The sequence below is a fragment of the Mauremys reevesii genome, linkage group 8 (genome assembly GCF_016161935.1).
Source record: "Mauremys reevesii isolate NIE-2019 linkage group 8, ASM1616193v1, whole genome shotgun sequence".
Classification (NCBI taxonomy): domain Eukaryota; kingdom Metazoa; phylum Chordata; order Testudines; family Geoemydidae; genus Mauremys; species Mauremys reevesii.
The window spans coordinates 69,779,853-69,801,968 of record NC_052630.1 but is presented as its reverse complement, the minus strand read 5'-3'; the positions used below and the strand labels follow the sequence as shown (position 1 = coordinate 69,801,968).

Sequence of the window (22,116 nt, the reverse complement as noted above, 5' to 3'; positions counted from 1 at the left end):
AAAAGCTATGCATTATAATTCCCTACTGTCTCTCAGGCCTCTATCAATCCAGGTAGTAAAATATTAACCAAAGTCACATTAACCTCTTTCTTTCTGATTCTACTCAATTGTTCCCATCAAATCAGCAAGAAAGCACTAATGGTGAACTTAACTTCTGTGACTATAGTCCTTTTCATCGCCAAACTGTTATATATGTTGGGATGTCTTCTGAGCTTTTTCTACATATTTTTTTCAGAACACCTTGTCAAGTTCTGGGAGAACACTTCATCGAGTTCTCTGGGATCCAGAAGACAGTAACTGCTCTTTGCGTATGCTAGCCGGCCTAAATGCAAGGGGTTTAGGTACAGGGGGATACCATCATTCCAACTCTTGTCACACCACACACCACCTATCCTAGATACCAACTTGCATGTAAAGATTAATTGCTTTGCAGCTTGCATAAGGCATGCGTATCAGTTCAAGGTGTTTCTGACTACATTGTTTACTATAAACATAACCACACTAGTTAGTGTCTATCTCCCTTATTTACTGTAAACACAGTCACAATAGTTAATTGTTTCAGGAGTTACATGTTTGGGTTTGTTCAGTAATTACTCATGCATGTCTTGTCTCAATTTGGGATTGCTCATGTCAGCTAAGCCAGTGCAACAATAAAAGACCCAATATGCATTGTTTTTCAACCCACAAAACTTCAGTAAAATACAATTTCTTCTGGTTACTCTTAAAATATTTTTAGGCTACAGGGAAAAATACATTTTAAAATAGCCAAAGCACAATGCCACTCATGTGTCCTCTGGGGCAGTATAGTTCCATGCTGTCCCACCGAAGGGCTATCTATCCTAGGTGGCAACAATTTAGCCCTGAGAGAGAGATTCTGGACTTTTAAGAAATGATGGAGCCCTCTAGAGGTGCAGTGCAGATGGATGTTTAATATTGAGTATTTCTGGTTCTAAGCCATTGATGCCTTTTAGATCTGTGAGAGCAAACCTCTCAGTTTAGCATCTATCCCTAATGAAGCCAATGATATTTTCATATCTGTTTTTTGTCAATGAGTTTGTGTTCCCAGGTGCGCTCTCACATGCCAGAGACCTCTGGAAAATTGTGTTGTCATCCTTAAAAAAACACTCACACACAGGCCTAATTTGTTTTATTTATAGTTCAAGTTTGTTAGCACAAGTATTTCTTTTATCTTCACCTGTTGAGCACTTCAGACACAATCAGATAAATTGACAAATGGCTAGTTAACCAAATACTAGGCAGTCATGTGAAATATTTCACATGTAACTGTAACGTGAACTGTACCCTCTTGCAGGACTATAAAGAGCCAGCGAGAAGCGCACAATCCCTAACTTAAGGCACCATGAAGGCTCTTCTTCTGCTAGTAGCGGTTGGCCTTTGCTGGGCACAATACAATCCAAATACAAAGTCTGGGACGACGTCTATTGTCCACCTATTTGAATGGCGTTGGGCTGACATTGCTCTTGAATGTGAACGGTACTTAGCACCCTATGGATTTGGAGGAGTTCAGGTATGTAGCCTCTCATGTTAGTAAGTAGACAGTAAAATTTCTTCATCTTTTGGCATTATTTATTTACCAGAATAAAAGGTCCAGTTCACAGAGCACATGCACAAGAGGTACCATCAGTAGAAATCGGTGATGGAAGTAGGAAATGTTGACAGGTATGTGCCTAGACCAGTCATTGTGAAGGGGTGATTTTCCTTTGTCCTCACTGGGACAGCACCAAAAACCCACATGCTTTCCACTATGCGTCACTTACTTTGTACTTGGAGGAATTAGAATGTAACAATGTATTTCTTATTTAGTACCATTTCAGACATATTTATTCTCCAGTGATGTGCACAAACACCAACTCTTGTCATCCCAATTTAAAAAGAACCTTCTAAATTATTTCAGTCTCCCAGGGTGGTTTTGTCTTTCTTTAGGGAATCAGTCCTAGTTACTTTTGTGAGATGGTGAGCTCCTTTAACTCCCATTGATTTCAATCTGAGTGCTCCCAGGATCAGATCTTGTGATAGCAAGCTCCTTGTCAGAGAGAGTGGGCTGGATTACAGCGTAAATCAGGAATAAAACTGGCATAAGTGATATCTGTTTGTGCTCCTTATATGTGTTGTACAGGACTGAGCACCCTCTCTGCGCTTCTACAAACATCAAAATAATGACTTGTTTATCAAATGACATAATTTCCTTCACAGATATCACCTCCAAATGAAAATATTATAGTTACTAATCCCTCGAGACCCTGGTGGGAAAGGTACCAGCCAATCAGCTACAAACTGTGCACACGATCTGGAAATGAAAATGAATTTAAAGACATGGTGACCAGGTGCAACAACGTTGGAGTAAGTATCTGTGGATTTCCTCCTGTTGAAATAGTGTGGGGAGAAATAACTGATTTCAGATCAGAATAGCTGCCTGTCCTATTTCAAATGAAGGGAGAAGGCTGCAAAGAAGTTAGAAAAGGTGAAGGAATGTAAATAGGAGGAATCAGAGGTGATCCAGTCTGTGAAACTCACAATGTCACTTCGCTCTCCTTCGTAAAAACAAACTGAAATGCAAACATTGCTCTCTAGGTTCGTATTTATGTGGATGCTGTAGTCAACCACATGTGTGGATCTGGTGGCGGCTCTGGAAATGGTGCTACTTGTGGAAGCTATTTCAACGCAGGGACCAGAGATTTTCCTGTAGTGCCATACTCAGCCTCGGACTTTAACGATGGTAAATGTAAAACTGGAAGTGGAGAGATTGAAAATTATAATGATGTGAATCAGGTAATTTATATGTACGTATTTACTCCTCCCTCCCCATCTTCTTGACTAGTCTTTGCTGTTGGACGACCACCTTAATAAGGCAAAAAAATAACAAGATCCTTGGCTGAGCTGATCAGTATGCACTCAATACAAGAAGGTACTTAAGTATGTGCCTAAATTTAATCATGGGAGTATTATCATTGACTTCTCCGATGCTTAGAATTATGCGCCTATTTATGCACCTGCTAGTTACGCACCTGCTAGTTATGCACCTTTCAGCCTCATCACTAACTATTAATGGGAGACATCCTTAGAAAACCCATGGTTCTGCATCAAGTGATGCTGGTAATTCAGTAGGTGATGAGCAAGAAAACTGAACTCTGAGCTCTTGTAATCATTAAATGGTTAATGTCTCCTTTCCCGAATTTAGGGATTTTAGCTTCTTGTGTTTGCCAAATTCCATTGTGCAGTCTTCCTTCCTAAACTCACAGGGCAGCTAGATTTGCAGACAATCTTCACTTCCTGGCCTGACCTGAGAATCCCACCACCTAAATACAATAAATTCCAGAGTACATTTTTCCATATTGATTTTGAAGGAATTCAATTCAAAACAGGTTTAGCATGTGGATTGAACTGGTTTAGCATACAAGATTAAAAATGTTAAAATGAATATATTTTAATCAAAGATTTATAGTTTGGCGTATGACTCGGTGACATCTCAACTAATTTTTAAAACAGGTCCGTGACTGCCGCCTGGTTGGTCTTCTTGATCTTGCCCTGGAGAAGGACTATGTACGCTCGAAAGTTGCTGAATACATGAACAACCTCATTGATATTGGGGTGGCAGGCTTCAGAATTGATGCTTCCAAGCACATGTGGCCTGGAGATATGAAGGCATTTTTAGATAAACTGAAAAACCTAAATACTCGATGGTTTTCCTCAGGAACGAGGCCTTTTATTTACCAGGAGGTAATCTCGTTTTCTTAATTTCACTCGCTACTGAGATGGGTTCCTTTATATAACAATATAAATACAGCATGGGCTGGATCCTGCAAAGCACAAGGTTCTGAACACTCTGGACTTGATCTAGCAGAGTACGTAAGCATAGGCTTAACTTAACTAAAGAGTACTCTGCAAAATCATGCCCTATATGAAAGAAAGAGATAAGGGCTAAATTTAAAATTCTCTAATTTTACATGATCATCAGTTTGCATATACAAATACTTGATTTCAAAACAAAAGCACCTAGGTGTATAAATATCTGTTTTTTGCATGCAGATACTTATGCATTTGATCTACACAGGTGCAAATGATGACACAAAGTGTAAGGAAGTGGCAAATCAAGCAAAAATATTCCCTATGGAGTCTAACTTTTGCCACCTAGGAACCACACTTTTAGTCTTTTATGTTGACACTGGAGCTTTCCAAGACCCCTTGGAAATCTTAAGCAAACAGTTCTCCAGGGCTTTTTAATATGTACAGGTCTAGGAAATTTTATTTTGTTAGCTAACTTCTATTGCACAGCCACCAGAAAGAGCACAGAATTATTTTGTGTAGTCCCTAAGCTAATGATAGAGTGTTTTTTTTTTAAATAGAATACTTTTCGCTGTTTAAAAAGCTGACACTAATTACTCCCAGTAAGAAAAAGTTTGGTGCGGTTCTTCTCAAATGTCTCTCGAATTCTCAAACTAAGCATTCTGGCACCGGGGCAATTCTTTTAACACCCACAACAGCTAACAATGCTTGCTATATACAAAATAAGACATTGTAATGTTCTTCATTACATTGAATTTAAGTTGCTTTAGGTAGTAGCAATAAACGTGTTTGAGCAAGTAAACCAAATTATTTCTCTTATAATACAGACCCAGAATTAGTGTTTATTGTATTGCTTTTTAAATAGCTAGGAATGTGCTAACAGCTTTTCCTTACTTTTGCCAGGTAATTGACTTGGGTGGAGAGGCAATTAAAGCCAGTGACTACTTTGGAAATGGCCGAGTGACTGAATTCAAATATGGTGCGAAATTGGGAACAGTCATCCGCAGATGGAATGGAGAAAAGATGGCCTATTTAAAGTATATAGCATTTGGATGAATTGTTAGATTCCTGCAATAGTTGAAATATTAGTGTCAATGTGTTAGACTCATTGTTTGTTTGTTTAGGAACTGGGGAGAAGGCTGGGGTTTCATGGCTTCTGACAGAGCCCTGGTCTTTGTGGATAATCATGACAATCAAAGGGGACATGGTGCTGGAGGAGCTTCTATTCTAACCTTCTGGGATGCCAGGTAGGGAATGCTGTTGGCTGTGTGAGGGTCTTATGATTTTTGTCCTAATGAAGACAGTGTATCTTCATGTGTCTCATTACTCTTTGGCTTACAGACTATATAAAATGGCAGTTGGTTTCATGCTTGCTCATCCTTATGGATTCACACGTGTAATGTCAAGTTACCGCTGGACAAGAAATTTCCAAGATGGAAAGGTAGGTTTCTAACAGTTGAAAATAAATTCACGACTCTTAAGATGAACTTTACCCCTGTGTAGCGAGACAGCGCTGGGCCTGTGCACTACTTAATGCCCATTAACATCCTTAGGGTAGGAGTGGTACTTGAGTGATAAATAAGCCTTGTGTTGACTCTCTGAACAAGAATGAATGTTATCCTGTTTCCTATGTATGGCCTTTTTCCAAGATAGAACATTTAACTTTTATAATTTTATGTTTATCAACAAGGATGTTAATGACTGGATAGGACCACCAAGCAATGGTGATGGCTCAACCAAAGATGTTACAATCAATGCAGATAGCACTTGTGGCAACGGTTGGGTCTGTGAACATAGGTGGCGTCAAATAAGGTAGGAAACTGTAGAGAGAAATTAACTAAAGAGTTTGCAATATATCTTTAACTGAAGTGGGGATATTTTAATTAAAGTCAAGCCTATTTGTTGTATTTTCAGGAACATGGTTATTTTCCGTAATGTGGTTGATGGCCAGCCTTTCTCAAACTGGTGGGACAATGGCAGCAATCAAGTGGCTTTTGGGCGTGGTAATAGAGGATTCATTGTCTTTAATAATGATGACGGGTAAGTAAGTGGGGTGAATAGCTTCAGAAACATTTTAGCTATAGAAAGGTTATGTGACAACTTTACCTGTTGCAAATCCAAACCTACCACCTGCCTTCTCCCAAAAACACTTTTCAAAACCCAACATTAGCTTTCTAAGCAACACACCAGTCTGCTACTAATTCCGGATTACTGGATTTGTACCCAGCAGTGAAGGCTGGTCAGTCAGGAATGCATGACCATGCAGGTCTGAGAGGTAACTAGCGATGGGCTAGCAGGTGGATGGCTCTAAAGAAATGGAGATTTAACAGAGTAATATGTCAGTCAGGTTGGGATGCTCTCGGAAAGGCCATGAAGGTGGGATTGGGTCAGGTCTGCAGAAGGGAGGAGGAGAAAAGTTGATGACTAGATTGGATGATTTATCGGGATGGGATTCTCAGGTTTTGAGCGCTATTCACTGAATTGTTCTTGGCTTTCTCTATGTTACGGTTTGAATCACTTCAGTTAAATGCCTCCCTCTCCAATACAAAAGGCATTTTGTCCCCAGCAATGCCTTCAATCTCTCTGGATATTCCCAAAGACTCTAGTGGAGTCTCATAAGGGGTGGCAGTTTGTTAGGATTGGTGTTGTGCTCTTCTAGGCTCCTCTCATGTCAGAGGTGCAGAAAGAGACTTGGGGAATTAGAAACTTAGTGGAAGCCATAAAGACTATGACATTGCCAGAAAAGAGTCCTTATGAAGCCAGCAGTCTGCCAAAGTGCCTCAGTGGGACTATCAGAAAAGGCCATTTCGGGTGAGTCCTAGGGAGAGGGAAAAAACAACATATGTGCAGAAGTGATAATGAAGAGTCAAAACATTGAGTCTGAACTGAAAGCTGAACATGCTAAGAAAGCTGGTAAATACAGTAAGAATCTTTTGTGATGTTTGTGTTCTCTCTCTTGGTCATGTCTACACTACGGGCATACAGCTAGTGTGCTGTTGCTATGCTACGGTGTAGACACTTCCTATAGTGACAGAAGGGTTTTTTCCACCACAGTAGTTAACTACCATTGCTTTGAAAGGTGGATTATGTCAATGGAAAAATACTTCCATTGTCCTAGCCATGTGTATGCCAAGGTTTAGGTTGGCTTAACTACGGTGGTCAGGGGTGTGGATTTTTCGCATCCTGGAGCAATGTAGGAAGGTCAATCTAAATTTTAAGTGTAGACCAGGCCTTAGATGAAGTTTCTGTGGAGGTTATGCCTGTTATGAGAGTAGTATCCCAGAAATATGAGTGACAGGGAACTCCCTGTCTTCTTCATGGTGCTGCAACCTTGCGAGGTGCCTGTGAAGACTTCCCTGAACCCTTTGAATTCATCACTGTTGCTCTTACTTTGGCTAAAGAAGTCACAGTAGACTGAGTATGCTTCCCACACCAGCACTCCCAATCCCACTGGCCAAAGAGTAAAAGACCAGACAGAAGACTAAAACCCATCTGGCCTTGTAGTGCCATCCCATGGGCCACAGGCTAGCATGGAATGGGTTACCTAGGAAGGTGGTGGAATCTCCTTCCTTAGAGGTTTTTAAGGTCAGGCTTGACAAAGCCCTGGCTGGGGTGATTTAATTGGGAATTGGTCCTGCTTTGAGCAGGGGGTTGGACTAGAAGATCTCCTGAGATCCCTTCCAACCCTGATATTCAATGATTCTATGACATTTCAAGTTTTTAATTACAGAGAAATATCTGAATTAGAGAGTCTGAATTACCACTTATTCCTTTTCAATCTGTTTTTATACATAGGAGCTTGAATGTGAATTTGCAAACTGGCCTTCCTGCTGGCACTTACTGTGATGTTATTTCTGGGCAAAAGGAGGGCAACTCCTGTACTGGAACAAAAGTCTATGTTGGGTCTAATGGTATTGCCAATTTCCAGATTAGTAACCAGGCTGAAGATCCTTTCATTGCAATTCACGTTAATGCTAAATTATAATGTAAACTGGATGCATCTCTTCCCTTGGTCATTCACCTAGTACTTTTTGTTCTGTGTAGCACACAACAATGAATGATCCTTTAATTAAGAAATAAATAGTAGTAGAGCAAAACTGTTGTTATACTTTATTTCATTAATGAAACTAACTATTAGTATGTAAGTGATAGTGATGCTAATACAGGTTTGTAAGAGGCAGTGTAACTAGCCAACAGTGTTGTTTACCATTAGCAGTACTAGTTTGTTTCAGCTGGAGCAAAGAAATTAAATTATAAATTATTTTACTGTCATAAGCCCAAATCTGATACATGTACACACACCACTAATATATATTTGAATAATGAATTTAAAGTAGTGAAAACAGGTGAAACAAACACATACATTACACTATATTAAATTATATGATGTCTGTCACACTGCATGGAGTGTCTCACAATCATGAATGCCTACTTCAGGGCAGACTAATAAGTACTAACAAGTACTCCTTGTACTAACAAGTACACCTTAGAGACTAACAAGTACTCCTGTTCTTTTTGCGGATACAGACTAACACGGCAGCTACTCTAAAAAACGGGCCGACACCCCAAACTGGTAGGACGTTCTATAATTAGAATTCACCAGTCCAGTAGTTAATATGAACTCCTGGATCACTGTAACAGTCTTACCATGGACACTCCCTTAGGCTCTCCAGTCTGTTTTGTCACTCAGGCAAGCTGGATTTAGCAATAAATGGTCACTTTTACACACACACTATTCAGGTTGCTCCCCATCCAAAGAGATCGGTCACTTACCCAAGATCCACTGGTACCCTGGATCTTAAACCAAAGAAAATGCCTGTAGCCACTCCTGTAATAAGCTATCCTTAGGATTTAATGTGTATCAGCCATTATTGTCAGTTAACATAACCACATAGATTGGTTGTGGAATCTCCATCATTGGAGATTTTTAAGAACAGGTTAGACAAACACCTGTAAGGGATGGTCTAGATAATACTTACTCCTGCCTTAGTGCAGGGGATTGGATTAGATCCCAATCCTACATTTCTAAGGCTATGTCTACACTACAGACCTTACAGCAGCAGAGCTGTACTGCTGCACCTGTGTTGCTGTAAGGTCTCCTGTGTAGCCACTTCATGGTGGCGGGAGTGAGCTCTCCTGCGGGGGTGGTGCTGCCTGCACCTAGCCCAGCAACAGCGGGGGGTCCTGGGCCGTGTGCCGCCACCCACCCTCCTCTGCCCCCCCACACCCTCCAGGCAGCCAGGCTGCCCTCCCCAGCACCCACAGGGGCCCTGGGCAGCCCCCTCCCCCCAGCCCCAAGTTTTATTCACTGGTATTTTTAGTAAAAATACTAGGTCACGGGCTGTGAATTTTTGTTTACTGCCTGTGACCCATCCATGACTTTTACTAAAAATACCCATGACTAAAACATAGCCTTAATTATAATGTTATGTTGAACAGAAGAGCATGCACTAGACCGGCAACAATAAAACAGGTAGATGGCACCCTAATCTACATTTGATGGATGTTTCTCCTCTTCACAGGTTACATATGTGCATAAGTGTTACACCTGTTGCTCTCAGGAAGACCTAAGCCCAGTTAACCCTTATAATGCCTACTTGCAAATGTAATTATTTAAAAAGAGGGCACTGAAGTATAGGGAGAAGGTAGAGCAGTGGTGAAAAGGGACTATAATACAGAGTTCAAGCAAAATGCATTGGCTAACAATTTAGTAGAGAAATGCTGAGAATCACAATTAAATTAACACGGAAGGAAAAGGGAATATAAGAAAGACTTGCCTTGTTTGTGTGTGTGTGTAGCTTCTTGTGTAAATGATAGTTTGCTTCTTCAACCACAAGAAGCATGAAAAGTATTTGGGGGCTGCTTTTCAAAAGTCCTCAGCACCTAGCAGATCCCAAAACAATGAGCTCTGCCAGGTGATGATCTTTTTTGAAAATCTGGCTTGTAACGGGATGACTCACTACTTCAGCGCCTTCTGCTGGCCATCTTGGGAAGTAGCTCTGGTTTGCCGATGCTCCCTCATCTCGTGGCATCTCGCGGCCATAACTTCTGTCAAAACCCATGTTGCTCTTCTGGATACAGCGCTCCAGCTGTGCCCCACTCGGTTCTCTCCCCCTCCCCATCCAGGGGCAGGAGAAGGGGGCAGCAGTCCTCTGTCCAGCCACTTGCCTCAGTTATGGGCTGCAGTCCAGGGTCTAGCCACCTATGTCAGTGGCAACTGGGGTTAAGGGTGTGTGTGTGTGGCAGTCACGCACTGCATCACCTCCAATCCCCACTATCTGTTTCCCTGGGCCATTTTCCCACTTTTTCCTAGCACCTTCTTCACCCTGGTATCAGGGCCCCAGTCTGGCAGCGGCAAACTGGGGGGCTCATTCATGCTCCCCTGACCCACCCAGCACTGCTCTGACCATGGCTCTGTCTCTTCTCCCTCCTTCAGGGCACCCAGTCCTCCCTCGTCAAACTCTAGGGAGTGACTGACGCTTCTCTGTTCAGCAGCCCTTCTTATATGGCCCAACCTGGCCCTGATTGGCTGTCTCTCTAACCCTTCTCCTGATTGGCTATCTCCACAAGCCCTTTCCTAATTGGCTGCCTCCTGCGCAGCCTCCCTGGAGCTGCTTTAACCCCTCTTATGCCAGTGTGGGGCAGACCCCCCCATCACACATCCTCCCCATTAAGACCACACACCCGAGGGGGGGGTGGTCTCTACCTTCCCAGCTTCCCTTGCAGCTGGGCCCTCTCCTGCCTCAGGCTCTCCATCAAGAGGAACAATCTGCTTCCCTCTTCCAGGGTCTGGGTCCCCACCATAGCCTGTCCTGCTCCTGTGTGGGTTCCTCTGTTTGTCTCGGTCTCTTCTGTCCCAGTCATCCTAACCATCACCTCCCTACTTCCCCCTGCTGAGTGAGGGAGATGGCTTTCTGCCAGGGCCTAAGTCTTCACTGCCCCCTTGCTCTGTGCAGTCTCCAACCATGCCCGGCTCTCAGGCATCCCCCTCCTTTTCTTCAGGGGGCAATGCCTTTTTATATGGCCCTCCTTATGGCTCTGGAAGCACGTTCTTTGCCTCCCCATGGTCATGGCCCTCCTATAGTCCTTCTCTGGCTTAGCCCCGTACTCTGAGCTAGCCTGGGCCCTACAATTATGGGTCAGGCAATTCCTCTTCAGTTGCCCCTGTTGCCCACAGGCCCAACATGCCTGTTGCCTCCTTGTTCTCCTCATAGGGGGAACTCTCCTGGGCTCTTTCTCCCCTCCATTCTCTAGATGAGGCCTCTGTTCCTCTCTCTGGTAGGGGCACTCGCTCTTAAAGTGTCCCTGCCGCCCACAGGCTAAACATTCCCCCGGCCTCCTGTTCCTGGTGCCGGAATGCCCCTCTCTCTCCCAGTCATTCTTATGGACGCCTCCTTGCAGTGACTTACACAGGTAGAACTGCTGTTTTGCTAGCCCAGCCATACAGGTCTGCAGGTACTCCTGTGCCTCCCATTGTCTCTGCTGGGCTGTGAGCAGCTGCTGTAGCAGGATCTGAAGCTGTCCTTGCTGCTTGTCGGACCCTTTCCATGGGGGCACCAACTTTGGAGTCAGGTTTGGGAAGGCCCCAGAACCCTCCACAAAGAAGGCCTCTGACTTCATTTTCTCCACCTTATGTGTCCCTTAGTCTCTCAAACATCTGTACCAGGCAATAGTCCCCACAGTCCTCCATCTTCCCCTTGTATCAGGGGTGACTATATACCCATATTCTCCATCACGTGTGATGGGGAACAACTCACCACTGTGGCGCCTCTTGCTGGCCGTCCTGAGAATTAGCTCTGGTTCACCAGGGTGCCCTCATCTAGTGGCGTCTCTCCACCATCACTTCTGTCGTCAGGAAGCATGTCACTCTCTGGGACGTGGTGTCCTCTTCTGGACACATCCATCTGGCTGTGCCCCACTCAGTTCTCTCCCCCGCCCCATTTGGCGGTGGAGGGGTGGCAATCCTCTGTCCAGCCACTTGCCTCAGTGGCAGGCTTAATTCCAGAGTCTAGCCACCTGCTTCAGTGGCAACTGGGGGAACAGCAGTCACGCACTGTGTCACCTCCAACCCCTGCCATCTGTTTCCCTGGGCCATTTCCCCACAACCCTAGCTCTCCACCCTTGTATCAGGGCCCCATTCTAGCAGTGGTCAGCTGGGAGCTCACTCATGCTCACCTGACCCACCCAGTGCTGCTCTGACCATGGTGCTGACTCTTCTCCCTCCTTCAAGGCACCCAGTCCTCTCTCCTCAAACTCCAGGAAGTCACTGAAGCTTCTCTGTTCAGCAGCCCTTCTTATAGGGCCCCGCCTGGCCCTGATTGACTTCTCTAACCCTTCTCCCAATTGGCTGTCTCTACAATCCCTTTCCTAATTGGCTGCCTCCTGCACAGCCTCCCTGGGGCTGCTTTTACCCCTCTTCTGCCAGCGTGGGGCAGATGCCCCACCACATGGCCCCTTAATTTACATGCCTATCTGTGCGCTGAACTGAAGAAAATTTGGTCCTTTCTTAGGTCCCTTCAAGCTTAGTCCTTTATAGTAACATTCATTGTCTTTTTCCACCCTCCTTCAAATCATTACAATGACTGTCTGTGGGGGAGATATATTAAGTTGTTCAGTCTGAATGGTGGTGATGCAGACAGTTGGCCTGAGAATTTTCTCATAGATATTAATGGCGCTTTAAAAGGGTAAATGACATAGGGCCTTATACTGTCATTTATACCAATGCAAAGTGGATGCAAAATGCTACTAAATCAGAATGGTACCATTTTTACACCTATTTTCACAATGGTACATGACTACACAGGGCAGCAGATCAGGCACATTGCTTCCTGAGATGAGTAAAGGGTGTTTTCAAAACTTGTAAAGTTTGAAGTCTTTGTTCTCCAAACACTGAAATCTAAGGTCAATTCTCTAAGTTTTTTGGGTGCCCAACTTGACACATCTGCAGCTTGATTTTTCAGAACACCTCAAACTCTAACTGAAGTCTCTGGGAGCCAGAGGTGCTCAGCACCTCTGAAAATCAGATCCAACATATATCAGGATAGGCACAAAGAACCTGAAACACCCAAAATTGCATGCCACTTCTGAAACTTTAGTTGCATACTAAATACTCTCTACTTGGGGTTATGTTTGAAAAGGATTCAGAATCTTCAGATAGTGCAGAATAGCTTGTCTCACATTGGCATGTCCCACTCAGTCACATAACATCAGCACTACCTGCTTTGCAACCTGTTTGCTCTTAAGTGCAGATCAAGTTATTGGATGAAATGTCTATGGCCCCTAAGAAATTTAGCACCCTGCCATGTAAGAGCTTACTTCTTCCCTTTTATTCTATCAAAGGAGATCTCTCTCACTATAAATACTCTCCTTAGCTGGTAGCCGGGTATCTCAGCAAAAGACACACAACTTTGGAAAACAGTTCCTTCCAGTGATCTGCCATAATCTAAATCTGATGAGCTTCAGAGCGCAATATGAGAAGAACTAACTGGAAAAAGCCTTTGACTGATGCTCACTAATATTAAGAAATAAAGCTTTTGCTCTTGGTGGTGATTGTAGTGAACAGGAGGGTCTGTTCTATTCTGTAATTTCTTTTTTTTCTTGGTGTGTAGGGTGCCTTGGTGCTTCACGTAATGGCTTGATGTATATTTCTAAACTAAAATAAATAACTTAGAGACTGCTTCCCGGCAATTTGAAATCTTTAATATGCTCTTCTCCTCTGCTACCATTTGAAAATATTCTAATGTTTACAACATATTTATGTTGTAGGGGGACAGCTTCCTAGTGAAGCTGATGTGTAGAACATTTTATTGAAAAAAGCCACTGAAAATAAGTAGTAATTTAACATTTAAAGAGCCCATATAAAAAAAAATAGAGTGCAGGCTCTCTCACTCTCAATTGGAATCAACAAGAAAAAAAAAGACCTTCAAAGGTCTTTGATTAGAAAATGAACAGATGGGCAAACGTGATCTGTTTGCTCTTTTTGTCCTTGAATATAAATTCTGGGAAAGAGAATGATGTTTATGACACAGAGCCACTGACATTGCTTGTTTTAGAAAGAGGCACATACCAGAATAAGAGTACAGGAACAAAGTGCACTGAGTTTAGATTGGTGTTAGAATTGATGTGATGTGCTGTTGATTCCCCTTCCCTCTTCGCCCCTTGGATATCCACCAAATATTGCTGACATTTTGTTCTTTAAGTTCTTTGGGGAAATCTTATAATTAACAACACAATTCTAGTTGTATATTTAAAGCACTGTCATTGAGTCCTTCATTTTATAATTCTGTATGTCAATATGGAAGAGTGAAGATTTTAAACCACAACTTTAAAATATTTTATAACAACATTAAGTGGAGAATTTCCTGAGGCAAACCAGGATGTCTATAATTCATCTTTATAGTTTCAATTGCTACAATGGTGAAATTCATAGCGATTTATTTGCTTAAGTACTCATTATCTTTTTTAATATTTCAGATATGTGTGGACAAACAGTATATTAGTCAACTAGCCACCGTGGGCCAAACTCAGGTTACTTTATTCACTCAAACAATACAATTTAACTCAGTTATACAGGATTATGGCATAGATCAGTATTCTAATGATTTGTAGCAGTATTGCCAACTGCAAACATTACAAAATAATGAGCCACAAGATTGACTTAGATATCATAAGACTTTTAAGTATAATACATTTTGGGTTCTTTTAGTCTGACTTCAAGTTTTTGAGCCTATAAGGTGCACTTGAGTCATATTTTCAATCTTTTCTCTACATTCATGAGAACTAGAAATTTACATGTAAAAGAAAAATGAAAATATGGATCCTCATGTAATCAGTTGATCTGTAGCAGCCAGGGGTTTATGAAAAACATCAAATTTTGCAAGACTTGTAATACATGCACGCACAACATTGTTGCAGTAATCATGACTGACAATTTGGTTCTCTTCAAACCTATTTCTGCCACCTAAACTATAACAGAACTGCCTCTAGCTTTAACTGTGAATTATAAGGCATCTCAAACATACTACAGAATAACAGCATTTCAATACTCCAGGGCCTGAATGTTTCAGTTGCTTTTGGAAATTCAAACCTTGCCAGTGGATAGCAGGCCCATTTCCAATAAATATGTTCCATTTAACTATATGCAGCTGTGTCTGGATGTAGTATCTAAGAAACAACAAGTAAATCTTGTCTTATTCACCGTTTGTACCATGGAGGCTGTCTGTAAATTATTATTTATATTCTTTATTGAATCTAGATTTGTGTGTCCCATGTGACTGATTGGAAGAGACAACGAGAAGTTGTGATGCTGGAACACTAATAGCAAAGAGAGACACCCTCACTTTTTGATGAAGTATCAGTCTACCAGGCTGCTTTTAAATTGGCTGGAAGATGATTTATAGCTGTGTCCACTCCACAGCAGCATGAACTAAAACATGATTGTTTTCATTTTGAGATCTGAAAAATTCATTCCAACAGGAAAATGAAAACCTGTTTGTAATGTAGCTTTCTTCAGATCCCTTAGTGCAGGAAAGCAGTTCCAGAGCAACTCAGTTACAAAGAGCTGCTTGAGAGGAGGAGTGAGTGAAATCAGTATTTGATTATGGGGCCAAAGGGATGATCCATCCCTCCCTCTGAAATTTTGTGCATTGGTTTGCCTCCCCTATTGTCTCCCATTTGCCCAATTCACCTTCTTCTCCCAATTCACCTTCTTCTCCCTTTTACTGTGCTCTCTCAATTCCTTGTCCTTCCATTGTGCTTCCCCCATGTCTCCTTTCTCCCTAAGCCCTTCCCCTTCTCCCACAGCATTTCCCTTCCCTCACCATTCTGCTGCACAACACTGCTTTAGCCACTGCTGACTACCATTTCATTTCCAGCTGGTTCTTCTACACAGACTATCTGGGATTGTGACTCTACGTCAGGCCCAGACACCTGAGAAGAAGGAACATCCCGCTCAGTTCTTGTTTGGAGTATGAGATTTCAATAAAACAGAGGAAATGTGTGGGAATAGCAGAAGGATTGCTGGGATGCAAACTGATGCATCACGGGGTGTTGGGACAGGACCCAGAATACCTCACACCCCTTTCCCACAAGCCACAGCACCAGAATGGGAAGAGGTGCTCTGTGGGCTAGCTGCCCACAATGCACCACTCCCAATGCCACTGCAAGTGCTGCAAATGTCGCCATGCCAGTGCTCTTGCAGCTGTCAGTGTGGACAGACTGCAGCGCTTTCCCTACTGCGCTCTATGAAAGCTGGTTTAACTCAAAGCTCTCTACATTTGCAAGTGTAGCCATGCCTGAAAGCTATTAGGTTGGTTTGACACAATTTGTTCTTGAGAAATCTATGCTGACTGTTACTTATCACGTTATTATCTTCTAGGTGTTTGCAAATTGATTGCTAAAACATTTGCTCCATTATCTTTCCAGGTACTGAAGTTAAGCTGACCGGTCTGCAATTCTCCAGGTTGTCCTTATTTCCCTTTTTATAGATTGGCACTATATTTGCTCTTTTCCAGTCCTCTGGAAGCTCTGCAATCTTCCATGACTTTTTAAAGATAATTGCTAATAGTTCGGATATCTCCTCAGTCAGCTCCTTAAGTATTCTAGGATGTATTTCATCAGGTCCTGGTGACTTGAAGACATCTCACTTGTTTTTTCCCCTATTTTAGCCTCTGATCCTATCTCATTTTCACAGGCATTCACTGTGTTAGACATACAGTTGTGTCTCTAGCTATCTTAATATCGTTTTGTGCTTTGACCATTCTAATTTTGTCCCTACAAACTTGTGCTATTTGTTTATATTCATCCTTTGTAATTTGACCTAGTTTTGACTTTTTGTAGGACTTTTTTTTTTAGTTTCAGATAATTGAAGATCTCCTGGTTAAACCAGGATGAAAATGAGTGATACCAGTGGATTCCTCCCATTAGCTGAGTTTGCAGCTGAGAGCACATGGCAGAAGGGAGGTAAAAGCCCCAAATCCGAGGAACTAAGGATCTCTGTGCTGCTTGGACTTTGGTGGGGGCAAGAGATCCCCAGCTGCTAATACAGGCTTCTATAATCACCAAGCTATATTACCTTTGAAACCTAAGGCTAACTCATTCATGTCTGTTTGCTTGCTTTAACCTTGTAAATAACTCTCTAATTTCCTTTTCCTGTATAATAAATCTTCAAGTCGTTTAGTAAAGGATTGGCTTTGGTGCGAGTCCTAAAGCACAATTGACCTGGAGTAAGTGACTGATCCTTTGATATTAGGAGTAATCTGAATATTGCTGTGATTCTTGGTGTAAGTGGCCATCTGTCACAGAGATGTCATCTGGGTGGCAAGACAGATTGGAATACCCAAGAGGACTGTCTGTGACTCTGTGTTGAAGCTGTTAAAGTGCCTGAGGAGTTCGCACTTAGTGCAGTTCATTGGTGAAGTGTAAGTTTAGAACTCACTATCTCTTAGGGGTTTGTGCCCTGGTTTTTAAACAAGGTTAATGAGGTAAACCTACATACACATGGGGATCTTTTGCCTATGCTTAGCAATCCTTGTCCCTCAGAGTCCAGGCAGCATAAAGATACAGTTTCGTCTCATTAGGGCTTTTTATTCCTTTTCACCCTCTTCTGCTTCGAGTTGTGAGTTCAGTTGTTGGGAGGAATTCAATTGCATGTCTCCTCTTCCATGGCGTGGGGAGGGATCTCTTATCTTCTCATGTTCCACAGTGGTTTGTTTGATGTTTATGGTCCTTCTCTGTTGGGCAGGAGATAACCTCCTGAGGCAAACTAGTGGTTTACATTTGCGAATGCTTTTCTCCTGTCTAGTGACTTACAGTCACAGAGCAAACATGTAAATATTACCGTTAACATGGACGACAGTTCATTATAAGTGCAGTTAAGGCATGCAGCAACTTACAAGCATTCCATAAAGTCTAAACACTAAGCACATTTTTATAACTCTAATACCTCTTTTAACAATACTAACACACAGATAATCTGACTGGTTCCAGCTGAGAAGTAGGGCCCTTGGCATGAGCTGATACCTGGTCTGCCAGCGTCATAGTATTTTTGGTACATGTTTACCATATCATCCTTTCCATGGCACCTGAAAAACATTCTGATTACACCAGGTGTAACTCCACTGAAGTCTTTGTAACTGTACTGGTTTAAATCATACATGCTTTGGGCCAGATCTTCACTTCTGCTAAACCTCCTTGTGGTAGCTTTTCCTTTTTTCATGGAGCAGAGTTGATACTTTGGGCCAGCTTCACCACTGGCATAAGTGAGAGTAACCCCACCAAAGTCAATTACATTACATCTGCTTATGCAAACTATAATTTTGAGCCTAATTCTGAAGACAAGATGATTTTCTGGTCTCTAAGGAGGAGCATATTTCCTCATGCCTTTTTTCTGATTGTAAACTTCCCCCAGAACTGAATTTTCTCTCAAGCCAGATTAACTAAGGAAGGAAGATCTGTATTGAAATAGAAAGGGGAATTTCCATGAGGCAGTGTAGAGTCACCTGAGTTCCATTTGGGACAGGATATTGGAACTAATTTACCCACTACTGCAAAAAAAATCATAGCTTTTTTAACAATCAAGACCTTTATGTATGGCATCTGAATGAGAGAACCGCCCAACCCCCACCCCACCCCACCCCACCCCACCACTACCCCTACCTCTACTACCATTCTGGGGCACTGATTTAATGCTAAGTCAGAGGAATAAGTGTCACAATGAGAAAACAGTTACAGAGGAAGTGCTTGTACTAGAATATTATTCAGAACACTTTACTGACAGTAATAGCTCTGTTTTTGCCATATGAATATATGACTGCAATTCATTACAATGGGAATTTTGTACATGTATGGTGAGGACAAGAGACTATGCACATTTTAAAAAAATACTCAGAGATTTGCATAGAAAGAGCTTGTGCACTTGAGCTGCAATAAAAGTTCAAGTGTTATATGCTTTTAGAGTTTGTGATTTGTTTCCATTTGCGCATAATGGTAACTTGAATCAAGCTTTAGTCTCTATAAAAGGCATAAAAGATTACTAGCTTCCCTTTATAGCTCTTTTTCTTTTGCTAGAAAAATAAGAGTGACTCATGAAAACAGTCTGACAATGAGACATGCAGAACTGGAAAAAAGAAAAGACTGAGTTTATGCTCTTGAATAGAGCTGAGCAAAAAAATCACAATGAATAATTATTTGATTAACCTTTCATTCCACTCATGGAAAAGCCAAAAGCAGAAACACAGTTTCCTTGAATGTGTACATTATCTGAATGTTTTTGAATTTTTTACTCTGTGGATCATAAATACAGTTTTCAAAATTCAAGCTTTATTGCTTTATTGTGGTTGGTCAGAACCATCATGTGGCTGTTCCCTGATTGGATGAACTTGCAAGTACTTTCAGCATGAATACTTGTGTGAATTTAAAATTCAGTATCCATTAATATTTGCATATGCAACTTTGAAATTCACGTTGCTTCTGTGCAAAGTTTATTCCAATAAAGCCTGATCATTCAAATGATCATGGAAAACATCAAAAAAGAGCAGGCACGACCAAAACAAATTCATTTAGAAAGTTGAACAAATATTTGCAAAAGTGTTGTGCATTATTTCCCAACTGTACTTTTGCCCTTTTTCCAACCACTACAGGTTACTTTATTATCCAGAATAATTATGATCAGAGAATTCACTCTCATATGCCAAACATCAAATCATGTCCCATGTATTTAAATTCAACTGCAAAGCTGCTGGTGCTACTGCTTTGTAGAAGATGCAGAATATTGGCCACAATACAAGAAAATGCTTATCTTCTATACTCGATACCTTTTAAAGCTAAGTTTCAGGCTATCAGTATATTTCTGGGAAGTGGATGATTATAGCAATCTGATTTTTGCAGAATTGTGCTACATACTAGTAATGCATGAAACAGTTAAACTCTGTGTGCAGGTTAGTGAATGAGTGGAATATGTATTGCCTGGAAAGAATCATTGTCATGGGTTTGTACCATTTGTATATGTTAGCTTAACACGCTACTGCAGCTACCCAGAGCTGTGAGCCACCGTGTTACCTTTCTGCCCCAGCAAGAGTGACTTTTGTTTGTGATTAGACTGTGTATCAATTCCCTGCTGCCACTAGTCTGTCTTCCTCAAGGCTCACCCAGCCCAAACTTCGCTGAGCAGCTAACAATCTGTGAACTCCAGCATCAAACACACAGCCTCTGTCATTGGGTATTCAGAAGATATTAAGTTCACTGCTCTGTTTAAGAGTCAGTACATCACAGCTTATTAATTTAACTGGGGTACATATACTCTTCCCTTACACATCACTGAATTGGTTTATAGTAAAGTAAGTTTATTAACAAAAGAGCATGGATTTGGTGATACCAGATATCAGAGAGAAAAGTAGAGAAAACATGCGTCTAAAAGTCTAAAATTTAATCTAGCAAAATAGTATTTGTTCAGGATGGTTTCTGTTCCCCAGTCTCCCTTCCAGCTTTTTACTGGTCAGCCTGGCCAGGACCCATCACAGAGATCAGATCACTTGGTTTCTTTGTCTCCTAGGTGAAGGAAAAAGATGGAGTGTCTCTCTCTCTCTCTCTCTTGCTTATATCCCTAAAGGGATGTTTTTGCTTTACACAGGCTATGGCTACACTACGAAGCATTTAGCTGTTTGTCGGCAGGGGTGGACAAACTTTTTGGCCCCAGGGCCACACTGGGGAATAGAAATTGTATGATGGGCCATGAATGCTCACAAAATTGGGGTTGGGGTGCAAGAGAGGGTGAGGGCTCTGGTTGGGGGTGCAGGCTCTGGGGTGGGGCTAGGGATGAGGAGTATGGGCTCTAGGAGGGTGCACTGGGCTGGGACCAAGGGGTTCAGAGGGTGAGAGGGGGATCAGGGCTGAGGCAGAGGTGCAGGTTCTGGATGAGGTTGCGGGCTCTGGGGTGGAGCTGGGGATCAGAGGTTTGGGTGCAGGAGGGTGCTCTGGGCTGGAATTGAGGGGTTTGGAGAGTGGGGGGGGGATCAAGGCTGGGGCATGGGGTTGGGGCATGGGGAGAGGCTCAAGGGTGTAGGCTCCGAGCGGCGCTTACCTCAAACTGGCTTCCGGAAGCAGTGGCATGTCCCTACTCCAGCTCCTACGCAGAGGCACGGCCAGGCGGCTCTCCATGCTGCCCCATCCACAGGCACCGCCCCTGCAGCTCGCATTGGAGGTGCGGCCCCTGACCCTGCGCTCCGGCCAGAGTACCAGAGCAGGGCCGAGCTGCGTGGTGCGGCCCCTGACCCAGCACCCCAGCTGGAGCGGGGCCGAGCCCCAGATGCTGCTCCCCGGCAGGAGCTTGTGGGCTGGCTTAAAACGGCTTGCGGGACGTAGTTTGCCAACCTCTGCTCTAACTCATCACCCATCTGCCCTACCTGGCGCAATGAAAGTATGTCTGGACTGGAAATACTGAAAAAAAAGATCTTTCCTAATGCAGAAAGGAAGCTACCTTTAATGTTCAAAATAGATTACAACAATAATACTCCACTACCAGTATTAGCAAGGTCCTAAACCATAGTGTAGCCCGACCCCCCATTCCTCTTCACACACCCCAGTTTATTCTGTTAAACTACTACTGTCCTTAAAATGTTATGTAAATCTAAGTTAGAGATATCATTGCCAATAATGGATACATATAGACCAGCTGGGTGATATAAATCAAGGCATTATCTCACACCTAAACTCATAATTAATTATCTTTTCATTGACCTTCCTTCTGGTCCAGTCTATTTCCCTTAAATGCCTCCATATGTTGTATGGCACAAAACAAAACATACTTTAACAACATCTTGATATATACAAGATTCTGCTTAGTTTGAGTTATGAAGTCTATGAAATTTAGCTCTCCCAAGTCATGTCATTATAGACTCCACATTGTCTAAAGGAGTGTTATCAGTAAGATAGTACCTCATGCCATTTGCACTTCAATGCAGTTTGAAGAGAGCATGGCTCTTTCTAACGGGTTTCTATCCTCACCATTAATGAGTGAGTGAGTTTTCTTTGAGGCTGGAGTGCCTGTAAAGAGTAAAGCTTCCAAACAGTGAGGAGAGAAAATGTTCACCCTCTTCACCCTTGTGGTCTGTGGGAATGGAGCCCGCACTGCTGAGGAATATGCTGATGAGTCTCGCCAGCACATCACGTTTGGCAGTTGGGTTATTCCTTAAGATCCAAAGTGACAGTGAGGACTCAGACAATGATCTCGACTTGAGTAATGCATACGACATGAGATTGCTTGTTGCATTCACAGACATGCTAACCACCGTGGAACGGCGCTTTTGGGCTTGGGAA

The 22,116-nt window shown here is 42.5% G+C and overlaps 1 protein-coding gene across 1 annotated transcript; it reads left to right on the top strand.

The window, feature by feature from the left end:
- The first annotated feature begins 1,345 nt into the window (after positions 1–1,345).
- On the top strand, positions 1,346–7,862 carry LOC120370104 (pancreatic alpha-amylase-like). The gene is made up of 10 exons (XM_039484272.1): positions 1,346–1,528; positions 2,215–2,361; positions 2,593–2,790; positions 3,508–3,738; positions 4,708–4,841; positions 4,929–5,051; positions 5,146–5,245; positions 5,495–5,616; positions 5,719–5,844; positions 7,600–7,862. Exons 1-10 carry the CDS (start codon positions 1,361–1,363, stop codon positions 7,787–7,789), a joined length of 1,539 nt encoding a protein of 512 aa, XP_039340206.1. The 5' UTR covers positions 1,346–1,360; the 3' UTR covers positions 7,790–7,862.
- Positions 7,863–22,116: the final 14,254 nt, after the last annotated feature.